Source organism: Panulirus ornatus, chromosome 65 (assembly GCF_036320965.1).
Source record: "Panulirus ornatus isolate Po-2019 chromosome 65, ASM3632096v1, whole genome shotgun sequence".
NCBI classification, from domain to species: domain Eukaryota; kingdom Metazoa; phylum Arthropoda; class Malacostraca; order Decapoda; family Palinuridae; genus Panulirus; species Panulirus ornatus.
This window is the reverse complement of record NC_092288.1, coordinates 22,523,480-22,545,865: the sequence shown is the minus strand read 5'-3', so window position 1 is coordinate 22,545,865 and position 22,386 is coordinate 22,523,480. Positions and strand designations below refer to the sequence as shown.

At 49.8% G+C, this 22,386-nt stretch overlaps 1 protein-coding gene across 1 annotated transcript in view; it reads left to right on the top strand.

Moving 5' to 3' along the window:
- The window catches only part of LOC139746656 (uncharacterized), a 120,468-nt gene that overhangs the window by 80,133 nt on the left and 17,949 nt on the right, over nucleotides 1-22,386 (top strand). Inside the window, exon 2 of the mRNA XM_071658094.1 lies at nucleotides 18,509-18,859. Within this exon, the coding sequence (XP_071514195.1) occupies nucleotides 18,509-18,859 (351 nt within the window). The remainder of the gene's footprint in view (nucleotides 1-18,508; nucleotides 18,860-22,386) is intronic.

Below are 22,386 nucleotides of genomic sequence, written 5' to 3'. Positions count from 1 at the left end.
TCGTACAGCCGTGCTCAAGCTATAGGGTCGTACCGCCGTGCTGACGCTATAAGGGTCGTACAGCCGTGCTCAAGCTATAGGGTCGTACCGCCGTGCTGAAGCTATAGGGTCGTACCGCCGTGCTGAAGCTATAGGGTCGTACCGCCGTGCTCGTACTGTTATACTCACATCCTTATCGCTTTGTATCTATATCTCTCTATATCACTCTTTACCCAAAATCTCGCCCATAACCTTCTCTCTCTCTCTCTCTCTCTCTCTCTCTCTCTCTCTCTCTCTCTCTCTCTCTCTCTCTCTCTCTCTCAATCTTTCACTTACTTCAGTTCTTCCTTCACAGTGGGGGGGACTTATTTAGTTCCCACTTCTACGTTGTGCCTCATTCTACCGCCTCTCTACCACCCTCTCCCCTCGCTCGACCCACTTATTTCAAGATGCTCATACATTTCAAGATGATAATACATTTCCTTCATTCGTAATTGCTTTCTATTTCCATCTCTTCTTTCAATTATACTACTAATTAGTCCTGCCAGTGGCCAGTTACCTAACCTTATTTCTCTCATTATACACATACCTGCTCCTTTTTTACATAGATATATAGAATATCTATGTGATAGATAGATATACTTTCACCCCCCCTCGTATATATTTGTAAATTATTTACTTTCGGATAACACTGGGATTCCTCTTTCGTCTGGCAGCGGCGCGGTGTTCTCCAACCCCCACACGTCGGCCATAATAAAATGCTCTTGCTGAACTTCATATCTATTCCCAGCCTTAACGATCCTCAGATCCACTCTGTAGAGCACTCTCTTGCCCCCGGATAGCCTTGCAATCTCGATATCCCGACTGTGGGACTCGGAAGAGTAATTTGAGTTCGTATAATATCCCACCGACCCACGACCCCACCCGGGCAATGCGGTACGATATTTACCCCGACATCCGCCAGGGGACGGAGAGAACCATTCTTATTTTCTAGTTTAAATTCACTCCAGCGGCAAATCTAAGCTTTGGATTTGCGACTCCAAGGCGCACGAGGATGCTTGGCCCTCCTCAAGCTGGATAATTAGGGGTTTTGGGTAATTAGTCTGGCTTGTTGACGTGAAAACTGCGTTTCCCAAGATGTCCGCCAACGATGGGGTACCACGGGCAACGCGGGATTTCCGCGCCAAAGCGACCAAGCTTTGATGAAAAGTTGATACCAAGCTTGGTGATGTACCGATACCAAGCTTGGTGATGTACCGATACCAAGCTTTGATGAAAAGTTGATACCAAGCTTGATGATGAACCGATACCAAGCTTTGATGAAAGGTTGATACCAAGCTTGGTGATGTACCGATACCAAGCTTTGATGAAAGGTTGATACCAAGCTTGGTGATGTACCGATACCAAGCTTGGTGATGTACCGATACCAAGCTTTGATGAAAGGTTGATACCAAGCTTGGTGATGTACCGATACCAAGCTTGGTGATGTACCGATACCAAGCTTTGATGAAAGGTTGATACCAAGCTTGGTGATGTACCGATACCAAGCTTTGATGAAAGGTTGATACCAAGCTTGGTGACGTACCGATACCAAGCTTGGTGACGTACCGATACCAAGCTTGGTGATGTACCGATACCAAGCTTTGATGAAAAGTTGATACCAAGCTTGGTGACGTACCGATACCAAGCTTGGTGACGTACCGATACCAAGCTTGGTGATGTACCGATACCAAGCTTTGATGAAAGGTTGATACCAAGCTTGGTGATGTACCGATACCAAGCTTTGATGAAAGGTTGATACCAAGCTTGGTGATGTACCGATACCAAGCTTTGATGAAAAGTTGATACCAAGCTTGGTGATGTACCGATACCAAGCTTGGTGATGTACCGATACCAAGCTTTGATGAAAGGTTGATACCAAGCTTGGTGATGTACCGATACCAAGCTTTGATGAAAGGTTGATACCAAGCTTGGTGATGTACCGATACCAAGCTTTGATGAAAAGTTGATACCAAGCTTGGTGACGTACCGATACCAAGCTTGGTGACGTACCGATACCAAGCTTGGTGATGTACCGATACCAAGCTTTGATGAAAAGTTGATACCAAGCTTGGTGACGTACCGATACTAAGCTTGGTGACGTACCGATACCAACCTTGGTGATGTACCGATACCAAGCTTTGATGAAAAGTTGATACCAAGCTTGGTGACGTACCGATACCAAGCTTGGTGACGTACCGATACCAAGCTTGGTGATGTACCGATACCAAGCTTTGATGAAAAGTTGATACCAAGCTTGGTGACGTACCGATACCAAGCTTGATGATGTACCGATACCAAGCTTTGATGAAAGATTGATACCAAGCTTGGTGATGAACCGATACCAAGCTTTGATGAAAGGTTGATGCCAAGCTTGGTGATGTACCGATACCAAGCTTGGCAACGTACCGATACCAAGCTTGGTAATGTAGCGATAACAAGCTTTGATGAAAGGTTGATACCAGGCTTGATTATGTACCGATACCAAGCTTTGATGAAAGGTTTATAACAAGCTTGATGTACCGATACCAAGCTTGGTGATATACCGATACCAAGCTTTGATGAAAGATTGATAACAAGCTTGATGTACCGATACCAAGCTTTGATGATAGGTCGATACCAAGCTTGGTGATGTACCTATACCAAGCTTTGATGATAGGTCGATACCAAGCTTGGTGATGTACCGATACCAAGCTTTGATGATAGGTCGATACCAAGCTTGGTGATGTACCGATACCAAGCTTGGTGATGTACCGATACCAAGCTTTGATGATAGGTCGATACCAAGCTTGGTGATGTACCGATACCAAGCTTTGATGATAGGTCGATACCAAGCTTGTTGAGGTAATGATACCGAGCTTAATGAGGCGTCAGTACCAAGCTTGGTAGGGGTATTGATACTAAGCTTGATAAAGTATTGGAAACAAGTTTAATGAAGTATGGGCATCAACGCTCCCCCCCTCCTCCCCAGCCTCCCCCTCTCCCCGACACAGAGACCTCCCCACTCCCCAACCAAGCCTCTCCCCCCAGGGTCTGCCCTCCCCAGCTTCTTCCCCCAGGGTATGCCCTCTTCAGCTCCTTCCCCCAGGGTATGCCCTCCTCAGCTCCTTCCCCCAGGGTGTGTCCTCACGGCCCCCTCCCCCAGGGTGTGTCCTCACCAGCTCCTACCCAGCGTATGCCCTCACAGCTCCTTCCCCCAGGGTGTGTCCTCACCAGCTCCTACCCAGCGTATGCCCTCACAGCTCCTTCCCCCAGGGTGTGTCCTCCCCAGCTCCTCCCCCAGGGTATGCCCTCCTCAGCTTCTTCCCCCAGGGTGTGCCCTCACAGCTCCTTCCCCCAGGGTTTGTCCTCCCCAGCTCCTCCCCCAGGGTATGCCCTCCTCAGCTTCTTCCCCCAGGGTGTGTCCTCACGGCCCCCTCCCCCAGGGTGTGCCCTCACCAGCTCCTACAAAGCGTGTGCCCTCACAGCTCCTTCCCCCAGGGTGTGTCCTCCCCAGCTCCTCCCCCAGGGTATGCCCTCCTCAGCTTCTTCCCCCAGGGTGTGTCCTCACAGCCCCCTCCCCCAGGGTGTGTCCTCACCAGCTCCTACCCAGCGTGTGCCCTCACAGCTCCTTCCCCCAGGGTGTGTCCTCCCCAGCTCCTCCCCCAGGGTGTGCTCTCTTTAACTGCATTCCTTAGGTGTGCTCTAACCCCAAGCTACCTCCTTCCCCAGCTTTCCCCCGAGTGTATAGCCTCTCCCCAGTGGACCTTCCTCCCCTGCAGACCAAACCCTAGGGTGTGTGTCCTCCCCAGCTCCTCCCCCGGGGTGTCTCCTCTCCCACCTCCTGCCCCCTGAGTGTGTGTGTGTGTGTGTGTGTGTGTGTGTGTGTGTGTGTGTGTATGTCAGTGTTGGTAGCAGCCGTCGTAAACACATGGTGTGACAATGACCACACAACAAACAGATCCTTTCCAAATCGTTTCAGTTGTCAAATATATTTATCTGTTCGCATGGCAGGGGGGCAAAGGGGGAGGTTAGGGGCGAGGTTGTGGAGTGGGGTTGAGGTTGTGGAGTGGGTTGAGGTTGTGGAGTGAGGTTGAGGTTGTGGAGTGGGGTTGAGGTTGTGGAGTGGGGTTGAGGTTGTGGAGTGGGGTTGAGGTTGTGGAGTGAGGTTGTCCCCAAGTTTTGATCCGAGTCCATCAAATCATCTTTAGGAGCTCGTGGAGAGGCTAGTGGAGCGAGTGGAAAATGATTGCAGGTGAGGATTGGGTAATACCTGTAGGCGGACGTGCATGTAGCGCTACGTCCTCACCGGCTCGGTGCTACATGCACGTCCGCCAGCAGGTAGTTTGGTCGAGTTGTAACAGGATATATGAGGTTGAGTCTCCTCTGTCATTTTCTTGCAACTATAAATTTTTCGTGAGTCTTATGTGCACGGCATTTGAGCACGACGGTACGACTCTTGAGCACGATGATACGACCCTTCAGCACGACGGCACGACCCTTCAGCACGATGGTAAGACCTCTTGAGCACGACGGTACGACCACTGAACATGACGATACGACCATTGAGCACGACGATACAACCTTTTGAGTGCGACCGTACGACAATCAAGCACGACGGTGCGACCATTGACCACGACGGTACGACCCTTGATCACGACGGTACGACCCTTGAGCACGATGGTAAGACCTCTTGAGCACGACGATACGACCCTTTGAGCACGACGATACGACCATTGAGCACGACGATACAACCTCTTGAGTGCGACCGTACGACCCTCAAGCACGACGGTACAACCCTTGAGCACGACGGTACGACCCTTGAACACGACGGTACGACCCTTGATCACGAAGGTACGACCCTTGAGCACGACGGTACGACCTTTGAGCACGACGGTACGACCCTTGATCACGACGGTATGACCCTTGAGCACGACGGTACGACCCTTGATCACGACGGTACGACCCTTGATCACGACGGTACGACCCTTGATCACGACGGTACGACCCTAGAGCACGACGGTACGACCCTTGATCACGACGGTACGATCTTTGGGTTTGATGGCCTAGCCTGCGACCAGACGTTAAAGGATCATGGGATCTGATCCTTCCTTCTACAGTGGACATGGAATCTGATCCCTTTTTCTACACCTGACATGATCTGATCCTACACTCATCGCTGGAAGCAGGATCTGATCCTACACTCAATGCTAGAAATAGGATCTGATCCTACACTCAGGGCTAGAAGCAGGATCTGATCCTTCATTCTACACCAGACACAGGATTTTGATCCTTCATTCTACGCCAGACACAGGATTTGATCCTTCATTCATTGCTAGGCGCAGGATCTGATCCTTCATTCCACGCCAGACACAGGATTTTGATCCTTCATTTTACGCCAGACACAGGATTTGATCCTTCATTCATTGCTAGGCGCAGATCTGATCCTTCATTCTACACCAGACACAGGATTTTGATCCTTCATTCTACGCCAGACACAGGATTTGATCCTTCATTCATGGCTAGGCGCAGGATCTGATCCTTCATTCTACGCCAGACACAGGATCTGATCCTTCATTCTGCGCCAGACACAGAATTTGATCCTTTATTCTACGCCAGACACAGGATCTGATCCTTCATTCTCCGCTACGCATAGGATCTGACCCTCCATTCTACGTTGGACATGGACTCTGATCCCTCTTTCAGGGCTAGATAAAGAATCTGATCCCATAGCTATCTTTTGAACTCGAGGGAACTGGGATCAAGGTATTGAATAAAGGGGGGGGGGGGGAAGAGGATTTTATCAGCGGCTAAAGTACTTGAATAGAAAATGGTGAGCGCAAGCTTCTGAGAGAGAGAGAGAGAGAGAGAGAGAGAGAGAGAGAGAGAGAGAGAGAGAGAGAGAGAGAGAGAGAGAGAGAGAGTGGGTGGATGGGAGAGTTGGGGTGGGGTAGACAGAGAGAGAGAGAAAGAGGGTTAGTATGATTATATATAAATATATATGTGTATATATATATATATATATATATATATATATATATATATATATATATATATATATATATATATATATATACTTGCCACGTATTCTCTGCGTGTTGTAGAATGCGACTAAAAGGGGAGGGAGCGGGGGGCTGGAAATCCTCCCCCCTCGTTTTTGATTTTCCAAAAGAAGGAACAGAGAAGGGGGCCAAGTGAGGGTATTCCCTCAAAGGCTCAGTCCTCTGTTCTTAACGCTACTTCGCCAACGCCTGTTGGGAAATGACCGGTGTAGACCCCGTTGCTCACCAACGTGAGATGAAGGGTATTCGAGTACATAGTATTCGAATAGTTATTTCCCTATTAGGGGCGACCATAGCCTAGCGGTAGCGCTCCCGCCTCTTCCACACGGGTCCCGGGTTCGATCGTGGATGTTGGAAGTTTGTATGATATATATATATATATATATATATATATATATATATATATATATATATATATATATATATATATATATATATATATATAATATATCGACTAACCCCTCATCGCGATGGATGAACAGCTAGATCGCCTGTGGACCGACTCGCCGTAGCAACGAGGAGGATTCGAACCGATGCCCGGCCCATGGATGGGTCACAGTCAGCAACGCTTAACCGCTAACTGTAGCACCATCAGCAGTCATCATCTAGCGCCCACGAAGTTCGCTAGTCCTTTGAAAACGACCCATTTAGATGACACACGGCCTATAATCCTGTCCACACACGAGGGCGCGACAAGGGCGAGAATACACTGCTCCGGTGGCCTGGTGATTGAGGGGATACTGAACCTTAAGGCATCTTGGTATAAAGCCGAGTATTCTTCAGCAGGAGGGTTATAAGGCCACGCTACTTTGGTCTTTATGGAGTGTGTATTGTGAAAGGTAAATGGCACTAGTACAGGTCATGCCTAGTACAGGTCATTCCTAGTACAGGTCATGCCTAGTACAGGCCATTCCTAGTACAGGTCATTCCTAGTACAGGCCATTCCTAGTACAGGTCATGCCTAGTACAGGTCATGCCTAGTACAGGTCATTCCTAGTACAGGCCATTCCTAGTACAGGTCATGCCTAGTACAGGTCATGCCTAGCACAGGTCATCCCTGGTACAGGTCATTCCTAGTACAGGTCATGCCTAGTACAGGTCATGCCTAGTACAGGTCATGCCTAGTACAGGCCATTCCTAGTACAGGTCATGCCTAGTACAAACATCCCTGGTACAGGTCATTCCTAGTACAGGTCATGCCTAGTACAGGTCATGCCTAGTACAGGTCATTCCTAGCACAGGTCATTCCTAGTTCAGGTCATGCCTGTTACAGGTCATTCCTAGTACAGGTCATGCCTAGTACAGGTCATGCCTAGTACAGGTCATGCCTAGTACAGGCCATTCCTAGTACAGGTCATGCCTAGTACAGGTCATCCCTAGTACAGGTCATTCCTAGTACAGGTCATGCCTAGTACAGGTCATTCCTAGTACAGATCATGCCTAGTACAGGCCATTCCTAGTACAGGTCATGCCTAGTACAGGTCATCCCTAGTACAGGTCATTCCTAGCACAGGTCATGCCTAGTACAGGTCATTCCTAGTACAGGTCATGCCTAGTACAGGCCATTCCTAGTACAGGTCATTCCTAGTACAGGTCATTCCTAGTACAGGTCATGCCTAGTACAGGTCATGCCTAGTACAGGTCATGCCTAGTACAGGTCATGCCTAGTACAGGTCATTCCTAGTACAGGTCATGCCTAGTACAGGTCATGCCTAGTACAGGTCCTTGCCTAGTACAGGTCATGCCTAGTACAGGTCATGACCCTAGTACAGGTCATGCCTAGTACAGGTCATGCCTAGTACAGGTCATACCTAGTACAGGTCATGCCTAGTACAGGTCATGCCTAGTACAGGTCATTCCTAGTACAGGTCATGCCTAGTACAGTTCATGCCTAGTACAGGTCATGCCTAGTACAGGTCATTCCTAGTACAGGTCATGCCTAGTACAGGTCATGCCTAGTACAGGTCATTCCTAGTACAGGTCATGCCTAGTACAGGTCATGCCTAGTACAGGTCATGCCTAGTACAGGTCATGCCTAGTACAGGTCATGCCTAGTACAGGTCATGCCTAGTACAGGTCATGCCTAGTACAGGTCATTCCTAGTACAGGCCATTCCTAGTACAGGTCATGCCTAGTACAGGTCATACCTAGTACAGGTCATGCCTAGTACAGGTCATCCCTAGTACAGGTCATACCTAGTACAGGTCATACCTAGTACAGGTCATGCCTAGTACAGGTCATACCTAGTACAGGTCATGCCTAGTACAGGTCATTCCTAGTACAGGTCATTCCTAGTACAGGTCATGCCTAGTACAGGTCATACCTAGTACAGGTCATGCCTAGTACAGTTCATGCCTAGTACAGGTCATGCCTAGTAAAGGTCATTCCTAGCACAGGTCATGCCTAGTACAGGTCATACCTAGTACAGGTCATGCCTAGTACAGGTCATGCCTAGTACAGGTCATGCCTAGTACAGGTCATACCTAGTACAGGTCATGCCTAGTACAGGTCATGCCTAGTACAGGTCATACCTAGTACAGGTCATGCCTAGTACAGGTCATTCCTAGTACAGGTCATTCCTAGTACAGGTCATGCCTAGTACAGGTCATACCTAGTACAGGTCATGCCTAGTACAGTTCATGCCTAGTACAGGTCATGCCTAGTAAAGGTCATTCCTAGCACAGGTCATGCCTAGTACAGGTCATGCCTAGTACAGGTCATTCCTAGTACAGGTCATGCCTAGTACAGGTCATACCTAGTACAGGTCATGCCTAGTACAGTTCATGCCTAGTACAGGTCATGCCTAGTACAGGTCATGCCTAGTACAGGTCATGCCTAGTACAGGCCATTCCTAGTACAGGTCAATCCTGGTATTCCCAATCCCCACTTTCATTCGCACGACCGACCAATCCCCAACTCCCTCAACCTCACCACCACCTACCAATCCCAACTCCTTAATGCACAATGCCTCCCAATCCCCTATTCGCTCAACCCCAATCCTGAACACCCAACTCCCTAATCCCCAACACCTCCTAATCTTTAACACCTATATCCTTAATCCCCAACACCTCCCAATCCCTATTCCCCAAATCCCTCATCTTAAGTCTCAACAAGAACTCATCTTCACCAGTTCTCCAATCCTCTAATCCCGTATCCCTATCTCCTCCAAATCCCAATCCCTCATGCACACCTCCACCTCTCCAATCCCTAACTCCCTCAACCACACAAGTTCCTCATCTCCACAATCTCCCCTAATCCCAGCCCTCATCTCCACCAATCCCCATCACCAAATTCCTTCATCCCCACCATCTCCTAATCCCTAATCTAATCCCCATTGATTCAGTTCCTTCCATCATCCCCACGAATCCTAACTCCCTAATCTACACCACCTTTCCAATCCTTAGTTCCTTCATCTACACCACCCTCCTAATCCTCCATTCGTATCTCCATTCGCTTAAATCCCACAATCCTCTTCCCAATCCTTCATTCCTTATCCCAAACGCCTTTCCAATCCCACTCTCCCCCAATCCCCAACTCCCCCAATCATCCACTCCCCCCCCTCCTCCGCCCCTCAGCCTTGTTCACTTGGGCAGATGGACTTGGCTGACTTCCTGAGACCCGCCTGGCGGCGCGTCGTGTTGACAGAGGGTGATAACCTCCCCACTCCCCACTCCCCCAGAGGGAGGGAGTGGGGAGTGGGGAGGTTAGGGGGGGGGTTAGTTCGTGTCAATATTTGTGCAGGAGTTTTGGCCCTTATCTCCAAAGCCAACATGGGCGGTTGTGGCAGTCCCCCCCCCCCCCCAAACCTTTGAATACACATGGCTAATCATATGAAGGAAATGAAGGAAATGCTTCTCTCCTTCGAGTTCACGAAAGAAGGAAATGAAGGAAATGCTTTCCCTTCGACTAAGATGCGTGTGTGATTTCCTTCTCTGATACCAAACCCAGTCTTGACCTCGGCCAGTCACCCTGCCAAGCCAATATGAACATTATCACATATATGAAAGAACGCTATATATATATATATATATATATATATATATATATATATATATGTATATATATATATATATATATATATATATATATATATATATATATATATATATATATATATATATATACATATATATATAATTGGAAAATGAAACACGATAAGTTCCCAAGTGCACTTTCGTGTAATAATCACATCATCAGGGGAGACACAAGACAGAAAGAAATATAACAGTCAGTTGATATACATCGAACAGACGAAGCTAGGACGCCATTTGGTAAACATGTGATTGTTCAAGACAGACAACGAGCGTTCATAAACTTATCAGTATATATATATATATATATATATATATATATATATATATATATATATATATATATATATTCCGAGGTAGACGTGCTGCCAATGGACTGAATCAGGGCATGTGAAGCGTCTGGGGTAAACCATGGAAAGTTCTGTGGGGCCTGGATGTGGAAAGGGAGCTGTGGTTTCGGTGCATTATACATGACAGCTAGAGACTGAGTGTGAACAAATGTGGCCCTTTTTTTGTGTCTGTTTTCCTGGCGCTACCTCGCTGACGCGGGAAACAGGGAGGTCGACTATAGACCGACTGGCCCAACAACCGGGATTCGAACCTATACCATGCTCGACCCTCCTGTGCGACGGCGGGGCGGGGGCGAATGCGTCATGGTCAGGAACGCTACAACTGCTACGCCACGGAGGCCCCTTGAGGAGAGAGAGAGAGAGAGAGAGAGACTTGCTCACCCTGGTTTCTGTCCTTTGGAGATGCGAACGATTTTGGTAGGGGGAGGGGGGGTTCCTGGATGTACTTAGGAGGACGAGAACAGCAGCAGTAACAGCAGCAGTAACAGCAGTAACAGCACAGTAACAGCAGCAGTAACAGCACAGTAACAGCACAGTAACAGCAGTAACAGCACAGTAACAGCAGTAACAGCACAGTAACAGCACAGTAACAGGAGCAGTAACAGCAGTAACAGCACAGTAACAGCACAGTAACAGCAGTAACAGCAGCAGTAACAACCGAAGCAACAGCAGTAACAGTAACAGTAACAGCACAGTAACAGCAGCAGATGACTAACCTCTTAACACACGATGGTATAACACTCAGGTATGATGCCCTGGCGTATACCAGGTATGATGCCCTGGCGTATAGCAGGTATGATGACCTGGCGTATAGCAGGTATGATGACCTGGCGTAAAGCAGGTATGATGACCTGGCGTATAGCAGGTATGATGACCTGGCGTAAAGCAGGTATGATGACTTGGCGTATAGCAGGTATGATGACCTGGCGTATACCAGGTATGATGCCCTGGCGTATAGCAGGTATGATGACCTGGCGTATAGCAGGTATGATGACCTGGCGTATAGCAGGTATGATGACCTGGCGTAAAGCAGGTATGATGACTTGGCGTATAGCAGGTATGATGACCTGGCGTATAACATGATCCATGAGGGACCAGGTCACAGGTCAGGTATGATGACCTGGCGTATAACATGATCCATGAGGGACCAGGTCACAGGTCAGGTATGATGACCTGGCGTATAACATAATCCATGAGGGACCAGGTCACAGGTCAGGTATGATGATCTGGCGTATAACTTGACCCATGAGGGAGTAGGTCACAGGTCAGGTATGATGACTTGGCGTATAACATGACCCATGAAGGACCAGGTCAAAGGTCAGATCATCTTGCCAAAGGATCCGGATCGACCTGTGGCTCAAGGGTCGTACCGTCGTGCTCAAGGGTCGTACCGCCGTGCTCAAGGGTCGTACCGTCATGTTCAGAGGTCGTACCATTAGTGCTCAAGAGTCGCACCACCGTGCTCAAGGGTCGTACCGCCGTGCTCAAGGGTCGTACCGCCGTGCTCAAGGGTCGTACCGCCGTGCTCAAGGGTCGTACCGTCGTGCTCAAGGGTCGTACCTTCGTGCTCAAGGGTCGTAGCGCCGTGCTCAAGGGTAGTACTGTCGTGCTCAAGGGTCGTACCGTCGTGCTCAAGGGTCGTACCATCGTGCTCAAGGTTCGTATCGCCGTGCTCAAGGGTCGTACCGTCGCGCTCAAGGGTCGTACCGCCGTGCTTAAGTACTCTCATGGTCTCTGATGGCAATCAACAGACCCACATAATACCCATGGTCTTTGATGGCAATCAACAGACTGACGTAATACCCATGATCTTTAATGGCAATCAACAGATCCACATATTACCCATGGTCTTTGATGGCAATCAACAGACCTTAGTGATACTCATGGTCTTTGATGGCAATTTACAGACCTTAGTAATACCCATGGTCTATGAAGGCAGTCAACAGACCTTAGTAATACCCATGGTCTCTGATGGCAATCAACAGACCTTAGAAATACCCATGGCCTTTGATGGCAATCAACAGACTGACGTAATGCCCATGGTCTTTGATGGCAATCAACAGACCTTAGTGATACCCATGGTCTTTGATGGCAATCAACAGACCTTAGTAATACCCATGGTCTTTGATGGCAATCTACAGACCTTAGTAATACCCATGGTCTTTGATGGCAATCAACAGACCCACTTAACACCCATCCATCAACCCACATTCAACCCTTTACCTTTATGGGGTATTTATGGTTGAACAATCACATTAATTAGTCTATGATTAATGGTCCATTTTTTATATCAACCTCCTCAAAAAAATCTCCTAAGATAACACTTTTCTTTTCTCTCTTCCTCTCCCATTTCTAGCGCCTCATATTTATGGGTCATTCAAGGACCCCCTCACTGAGAGGGACTTCTGTTCGTGGCTGGAGAAGCCAAAGTAGCCATTGAGTCAACTGAGAAGTTGTAATTTGGAAGTTAACGACCGTTGCCCTGATCAAGGGGGGGGGGTGGTTTGGTCATGAATGAACCCCCCCCCCCCCCCCCCCCCCCCCCGACAGAGGCTAAGTCATCCGCAAGAGAATAATGGCTGTCAGACTCAGGGCGTGCTAGAAGGTCACTGTGACCTCTATTTCTCTCTCTCTCTCTCTCCCTCTCTCTCTCTCTCTTTCTCTCTCTCTCTCTCTCTCTCTCTCTCTCTCTCTCTCTCTCTATATATATATATATATATATATATATATATATATATATATATATATATATCCCTGGGGATAGGGGAGAAAGAATACTTCCCACGTATTCCCTGCGTGTCGTAGAAGGCGACTAAAAGGGAAGGGAGCGGGGGGGGGGGGGGGGGGGGGGGGGGGGGGGCTGGAAATCCTCCCCTCTCGTTTTTTTTTTGTTTTTAATTTTCCAAAAGAAGGAACTGAGAAGGGGGCCAGGTGAGGATATTCCCTCAAAGGCCCAGTCCTCTACTCTTAACGCTACCTCGCTATTGCGGTAAATGGCGAATAGTATGGAAAAAAAGAAAAAATATATATATATATATATATATATATATATATATATATATATATATATATATATATATATATATACCCTAGCCTGAGTTAGGTACCCATTTTATCGACCAACCCCTAAAGGTGGATGAACAGCTGGCTTGACTGTGGACCAGCTGACCCGCAACCAGGAATCGAACCGATTCACTCTCGGACATACTAGCTGGGGGCTTTCAGATATACGAGCTGGGGCTCTCAGATATACTAGCTGGGGCTCTCAGACATACTAGCTGGGGCTCTCAGACATACTAGCTGGGGCTTTCAGACATACTAGCTGGGGCTCTCAGACATACTAGCTGGGGCTCTCAGACATACTAGCTGGGGCTCTCGGACATACTAGCTGGGGCTCTCAGACATACTAGCTGGGGCTCTCAGACATACTAGCTGGGGCTTTCAGATATACGAGCTGGGGCTCTCAGATATACTAGCTGGGGCTCTCAGACATACTAGCTGGGGGCTTTCAGATATACGAGCTGGGGCTCTCAGACATACTAGCTGGGGCTCTCAGACATACTAGCTGGGGCTCTCAGACATACTAGCTGGGGGCTTTCAGATATACGAGCTGGGGCTCTCAGACATACTAGCTGGGGCTCTCAGACATACTAGCTGGGGGCTTTCAGACATACTAGCTGGGGCTCTCGGACATACTAGCTGGGGCTCTCAGACATACTAGCTGGGGCTCTCAGACATACTAGCTGGGGCTCTCAGACATACTAGCTGGGGCTCTCGACATACTAGCTGGGGCTCTCAGACATACTAGCTGGGGCTCTCAGACATACTAGCTGGGGCTCTCGGACATAATGCTGGGGGCTTCGGAATTACTATTGGGGCTCTCAGACATACTAGCTGGGGCTCTCGGACCATACTTAGGCTGGGGCTTCTCAAGACATACTAGCTGCGGCTCTCCGGACATACTAGCTGGGCGCTCGGACATACTAGCTGGGCTCTCGGACATACTATAGGCTGGGGCTTCTCCGAACATTACTAGCTGGGGTCATCGGACCATACTAGCTGTGGGCTTTCAGACATACTAGCTGGGGCTCTCAGACGTGCTAGCTGGGGCTCTCAGACATACTAGCTGGGGCTCTCAGACATACTAGCACTCTCTCCTGACACAGACACTAGGGTCTCTTAATTGATCATGTTCACATTGATCTGGGATGGTCTTTTCTTGTAGAGGTCCCGGACCACCTTGGAATGGTGGGAAACTGCAACTCGGGGCAGAAGGATGACAGACGGGAGGAGGTGATGGTGGCGAGGAGTGGATTGAAGGAGTCACGAGGACTGGTTACGTGTGAACCAATAACATCATAAACTGGTCTTTTGTGAGTAATTACATCATGAACCAGTTTGCGGTTCGAACAATTAAAAGACCTCTTGATGGCGTATGAGGGATTGAAGATGCCTTTGCATGCCCTTTTCAACACCTTTTCTGCTTTCGTTGCCCCTTTTTGTAGCGGTGGAAAGAGAGCGAGGGAGGGAGGGAAGACCAGACAGTGGGAGGCGTTCGCGAGTTTGGAAAGAATTGGAAGTTGTGTACATGTTCTTGTCTTCGGGCTTAAGGGCCTCCCAGTGAGTCTCGAGGCCACGAAGAACAGAGAAACGGAAGCTGGAGGATTTGAGGATGCTTCCTCTACCACTCTTGCTCAACGACCCAGACCCAGAAGGAGACTTATTGACGTGCACAAGCTAGAAGGGAGTGACGGGGCTAGGGGATCGATGGATAACAATGGATAGGACCTGGCTAGATGGAAGGATAGTGTATATGACTTAAGGTCCTCGTGTGGTTGAGGAAGGCGTTCTTAGACTGGGGTCGTCCAGCTCTGGAAGCCGGTTAAAAAGAGGGAGGGTTGGTTTCCGGGAGTCGATGGTAGGACGAAATGGTCGTCCTGCAGGAGTTCGTCCAGCGGGCCATCCTGCAGGAGTTCGTCCAGCGGGCCATCCTGCAGGAGTTCGTCCAGCGGGACCTCATACTCTCTCTCTCTCTCTCTCTCTCTCTTGGTCGAGAGGCATCATGTCTTGGAAGCCGGCGAGGCGAGGCGAGGCAGTGTAGGGGTCGAGGCAGGAGGTAGAAGGCTTCATATATGACGAAACTTGCGAGGTTCTACGGAACTTGTGGTGTTGGGATGAGCCCAGTTAAGCACATGAAGGTAGACAATGGCTGCTCACAACTCACTGTGTGTGTGTGTGTGTGTGTGTGTGTGTGCGTGTGTGTGTGTGCGTGTGTGTGTGTGTGTGTGTGTGCGAGCCACAATTTATGTCGAATGACCTTTGCTTTCATGAATTATGTAGACTTAGAGGCTCTTTCATACCACTTCCTCAAATTCAGACAGAGAGGGAGGGAGGGAGGGCCAGCACTGGGCTGACGTGTGGAGCAGCGCAGCGCTGGAGAGGAAAAAAAAAAAAAAGAAATACGTGCAGAAAATCCTAACTGGCAACGTGATGTTGACAGAGTCAGCTGGAGGGAGGGAGGGAGGGGGAGGGGGGGATGCACGTGGCCGGGGAACAGCTGTGTCAACAAATGCGTAGCTTGTGGCACAAGTGCACCCCTTCTCCCCCTTGTTATGGGACAGATGTTTACGTTACATATGTACCGGGAACAGATATGTAGCCTCCCTCATATATTATGACAGATGTATCATGTACTAAGCCACATATGTAGCCTCCCTCATATATTATGACAGATGTATCATGTACTGAGCCACATATGTAGCCTTCCTCATATGACATATGTATACCCTACCATGTACTGAGCCACATATGTAGCCTTCCTCATATGACAGATGTATACCCTACCATGTACTGAGCCACTTATGTGGCCTCCCTCATACATCATGACAGATGTATACCCTACCATGTACTGAGCCACATATGTAGCCTCCCTCATACATCATGACAGATGTATACCCTACCATCTACTGAGCCACATATGTAGCCTTCCTCATATGACAGATGTATACCCTACCATGTACTGAGCCACATATGTAGCCTTCCTCATATGACAGATGTATACCCTACCATGCACTGAGCCACATATGTAGCCTCCCTCATACATTATAACAGATGTATACCCCTTGTTATATACCGGTATACATATGTAGCAGCTTCCTTTAAGTCCTTATGTATAATTTAAGTACGATATGACACATGTATAGTTCTCCCTCCTACTGCTATGGATATGTATTAGAGAGAAGGGGTGTGTGTGGGGGGGGGGGGGGTCTGGGACACGTGGGAAGGGCCACTGAGGTCATTACTCTGGAAATACTAACTAGGTCAGGTCAGGTCAGGTCACGGTCAATCATTTCCGTGATGTATATGGCGTAGTATTAATCATATATATATATATATACATTATGTACACAACAGGAAGTACCACGTCCCAAACCAATAATAAATAGTCTCAAATCTACATTAGAACATCCCATCCCAACATTATACACGTCCCAACCCAACAGTAGCACGTCCCAACCCAACATTATACACGTCCCAACCCAACATTATACACGTCCCAACCCAACATTATACACGTCCCAACCCAACATTATACACGTCCCAGGCCAACAGTAGCACGTCCCAACCCAACATTATACACGTCCCATCCTAACATTATACACGTCCCAACCCAACATTATACACGTCCCATCCCACAGTAGCACGTCCCAACCCAACATTATACTCGTCCCAGTCCAACAGTAGCACGTCCCAACCCAACATTATACACGTCCCATCCCACAGTAGCACGTCCCAACCCAACATTATACACGTCCCATCCAACAGTAGCTCGTCCCAACCCAACATTATACACGTCCCATCCCACAGTAGCACGTCCCAACCCAACATTATACACGTCCCATCCAACAGTAGCACGTCCCAACCCAACATTATACACGTCCCATCCAACAGTAGCACGTCCCAACCCAACATTATACACGTCCCAGTCCAACAGTAGCACGTCCCAACCCAACATTATACACGTCCCATCCAACAGTAGCACGTCCCAACCCAACATTATACACGTCCCATCCCACAGTAGCACGTCCCAACCCAACATTATACACGTCCCATCCAACAGCAGCACGTCCCAACCCAACATTATACACGTCCCATCCAACAGTAGCACGTCCCAACCCAACATTATACACGTCCCATCCAACAGTAGCACGTCCCAACCCAACATTATACTCGTCCCAGTCCAACAGTAGCACGTCCCAACCCAACATTATACACGTCCCATCCAACAGTAGCACGTCCCAACCCAACATTATACACGTCCCATCCAACAGTAGCACGTCCCAACCCAACATTATACTCGTCCCAGTCCAACAGTAGCACGTCCCAACCCAACATTATACTCGTCCCAGTCCAACAGTAGCACGTCCCAACCCAACATTATACACGTCCCATCCCACAGTAGCACGTCCCAACCCAACATTATACACGTCCAATCCAACAGTAGCTCGTCCCAACCCAACATTATACACGTCCCATCCCACAGTAGCACGTCCCAACCCAACATTATACACGTCCCATCCCACAGTAGCACGTCCCAACCCAACATTATACACGTCCCAGTCCAACAGTAGCACGTCCCAACCCAACATTATACACGTCCCATCCAACAGTAGCACGTCCCAACCCAACATTATACACGTCCCATCCCACAGTAGGACGTCCCAACCCAACACAACCACGTCCCATCCCAACACAACCACGTCCCAACCCAACACAACCACGTCCCAAACCAACATTATACACGTCCCATCCCACAGTAGCACGTCCCAACCCTACACTACCACGTCACAACCCAGGAACACCTCTGGCCAGTCCAGCAGGTAACCGAGCAGCCCGACCCTCACTCCCTCACTAACGCCTTGCCTTCTTCTCCTCCTCCTGCTGCTGCTGCTGCTGGTGCTCCTGCTGGTCCTGCTGGTGCTCCTGCTGCTCCTGCTTCTGCTGGTGTGGGTGTACGTGCTCGTGCTGCTGCTCCTGCTTCTGCTGGTGTGGGTGTACGTGTTGGCAGACGTGGCGCAGAGTCTGCACATCAGCAAGGTGGAGGTGCCCTCGCCCGTGGCCGTCGGGGAGAGCGGCTGGCTCCAGTGCCAGTTCGTGGATGAGGGCGAGAGCATCTACGCCCTCAAGTGGTACCTGGGCCTGGACGAGTTCTACCGCTGGACGCCGGCAGAGAACCCCCCGGTCAAGACCTTCCCGGTCAGGGGCGACCCCCTCACCGTGGACACGGCCGCCTCCCACAGGGGCCGAGTCAGGATACACCATGTTACCCTGGGGGCTGCCGGCGTCTTCCGCTGCGAGGTGTCTGCTGAAGCCCCAGCCTTCCATACTGAGTCTGCTGTGGCCACCATGACTGTTGTGGGTGAGTCTCTGCTGCTGTTGTGGCCACCATGACTGTTGTGGGTGAGTCTCTGCTGCTGTTGTGGCCACCATGACTGTTGTGGGTGAGTGTCTGCTGAAGCACCAGCCTTCCATACTGAGTCCTCTGTGGCCACCATGACTGTTGTGGGCGAGTCTCTGCTGCTGTTGTGGCCAGCGTGACTGTTGTGGGTGAGTGTCTGCTGCTGTTGTGGCCACCATGATTGTTGTGGGTGAATGTCTGCTGCTGTTGTGGCCACCATGACTGTTGTGGGTGAATGTCTGCTGCTGTTGTGGCCACCATGACTGTTGTGGGTGAGTCTCTGCTGCTGTTGTGGCCACCATGACTGTTGTGGGTGAGTGTCTGCTGCTGTTGTGGCCACCAATGACTGTTGTGGGTGAGTCTCTGCTGCTGTTGTGGCCACCATGATTGTTGTGGGTGAGTATCTGCTGCTGTTGTGGCCACCATGACTGTTGTGGGTGAGTGTCTGCTGTTGTTGTGGCCACCATGACTGTTGTGGGTGAGTCTCTGCTGCTGTTGTGGCCACCATGACTGTTGTGGGTGAGTGTCTGCTGCTGTTGGAGCCACCATGACTGTTGTGGGTGAGTGTCTGCTGAAGCCGTAGCCTTCCATTCTGAGTCTGCTGTGGCCACCATGATTGTTGTGGGTGAGTGTCTGCCGAAGCCTTCCATACTGTTTGCTGTGGCCACCATGGCTTGTGGTGAATGTCTATTGTGGCCACCATGACAATTGTGGGTGATTGTCTTCAGTGGCCACCATGACTGTTGTAGCCACCATGACTGTTGTGGGTGAGTGCCTGCTGATGTTGTGGCCACTATGACAGTTGTGGCCACCATGACTGTTGTGGGTGAGTGTCTGCTGTGGCTACCATGACTCTTGTGGTCAGTGCTTGCTGCTGTGGCCAACATGACTGTTGTGACCACCGTGACTGTAGTGGGTGAGTGCTGCTGTTGTGGCCACATTAGCTGTTGTAGGTGAGTGTTTGCTGAAGCATCAGCCTTTCATACTGAGTCTGCTGTGGCCACCATGACTGTTGTGGGTGTGTCTGCTGAATCCACAGCCTTCCATACTGAGTCTGCTGTGACTACCATGACTGTTGTGGATGAGTGTCTGCTGCTGTCATGGCCACCATGACTTGTGGGTGTGTCTGCTGTGGTCACCATGACTGTTGTAGGTGAGTGTCTTCTGAAGCCCTAGCCTTCCATACTAAGTCTGCTGTGGCCACCATGACTGTTGTGGGTAAGTATTTGCTGCTGCCACCATGACTATTGTGGGTAAGTGTCTTCAGTGTCCACGTTGACTGTTGTGGCCACAATGACTGTTGTGGGTGAGTGTTTGCTGCTGTTGTGGGCACTATGAATATTGTGGTCACCATGACTGTCGTGAGTGAGTGTCTGCTGTGGCCACCATAACTGTGTGGGTCAGTGGCTGCTGTTGTGGCCACCATGACTGTTGTGGGTGAGTGTCTTCTGCTGTTGTGGCCACCATGACTGTTGTGGGTGAGTGTCTGCTGAAGCCCCTGCCTTCTATACTGAGCCTGCTGTGGCCACCATGACTTTTGTGGGTGAGTGTCTACTGAAGCCCCAGTCTTCCATACTGAGTCTGCTGTGGCCGCCATGACTTGTGGGTGAGAGTCTGCTGTGGCCACCATGACTGTTGTGGGTGAGTGTCTGCTGAAGCCCCAGCCTTCCATACTGAGTCTGTTGTGGCCACCATGACTGTCGTGGGTGAGTGTCTGCTGAAGCACCAGCCTTTCATACTAAGTCTGCTGTGGCTACCATGACTTATGGGTGAATGTCTGCTGTAACAATCATCCCTGCTGTGGTCACCATGACTGTTGTGGGTGAGTGTATGCTGTTGTGGTCACCATGACTGTTGTGGGGTGAGTGTCTGCTGAAGCCCTAGCCTTCCATGCTGAGTCTGCTGTGGTCACCCTGACTGTTGTGAGTAGGTGTCTGCTGAAGCCTCAGTCTTCCATACTGAGTCTGCTGTGGCCACCATGACTGTTGTGGGTGAGTGTCTGCTGCTGTTGTGGCCACCATGACTTGTGGGTGAGTGTCTGCCGTGCCCACCATGACAGTTGAGGGCGAGTATCTGCTGTGGCCACCATGACTATTGTGGGTGAGTGTCTGCTGAAGCCCCAGCCTTTCATACTGAGTCTGCTCTGGCTACCATGACTTGTGGGTGTGTCTGCTGCTGTTGTGGCTGAGGCTCTGGTGAAGCCCAAGCCTTCCACACTGTCTGCTGTGGCCACCATGACTGTTGTGGGTGAGTGTCTGCTGTGGCCACCATTACTATTGTGGATGAGTGTCTTCAGTGGCTATTATGACTGTTATGGCCGCCATGACTGTTGTGAGTGAGTATCTGCTGAAGCCCTAGCCTTCCATACAGAGTCTGCTGTGGCCACTATGACTGTTGTGGGTGAGTGTCTGCTGTGACCACCATGACAGTTGAGGGTGAGTATCTGCTGTAACCACCATGACTGTTGTGTGTGAGTGTCTGCTGAAGCCCTAGCCTTCCATGCTGAGTCTGCTGTGGTCACCCTGACTGTTGTGGGTAGGTGTCTGCTGAAGCCTTAGCCTTCCATACTGAGTCTGCTGTGGCCACCATGACTGTTGTGGGTGAATGTCTGCTGCTGTTGTGGCCACCATGACTTGTGGGTGAGTGTCTGCCGTGCCCACCATGACAGTTGAGGGTGAGTATCTGCTGTAACCACCATGACTGTTGTGTGTGAGTGTCTGCTGAAGCCCCAGCCTTCCATACTGAGCCTGATGTGGCCACCATGACTGTAGTGGGTGAAAGTCTGCTGAAACACCAGCCTTTCATATTGAGTCTGTTGTGGCCACAATGACACTTGAGGGTGAGTGTCTGCTGTGGCCACCATGACTGTAGTGGATGTGTCTGTTGAAGCACCAACCTTCCATACTGAGTCTGCTGCAGCCACCATGACTGTTGTGGGTGAGTGTCTGCTGTGACCACCATGACAGTTGAGGGTGAGTATCTGCTGTAACCACCATGACTGTTGTGTGTGAGTGTCTGCTGAAGCCCTAGCCTTCCATGCTGAGTCTGCTGTGGTCACCCTGACTGTTGTGGGTAGGTGTCTGCTGAAGCCTTAGCCTTCCATACTGAGTCTGCTGTGGCCACCATGACTGTTGTGGGTGAATGTCTGCTGCTGTTGTGGCCACCATGACTTGTGGGTGAGTGTCTGCCGTGCCCACCATGACAGTTGAGGGTGAGTATCTGCTGTAACCACCATGACTGTTGTGTGTGAGTGTCTGCTGAAGCCCCAGCCTTCCATACTGAGCCTGATGTGGCCACTATGACTGTAGTGGGTGAAAGTCTGCTGAAACACCAGCCTTTCATATTGAGTCTGTTGTGGCCACAATGACACTTGAGGGTGAGTGTCTGCTGTGGCCACCATGACTGTAGTGGATGTGTCTGTTGAAGCACCAACCTTCCATACTGAGTCTGCTGCGGCCACCATGACTGTTGAGGGTGAGTGTCTGCTG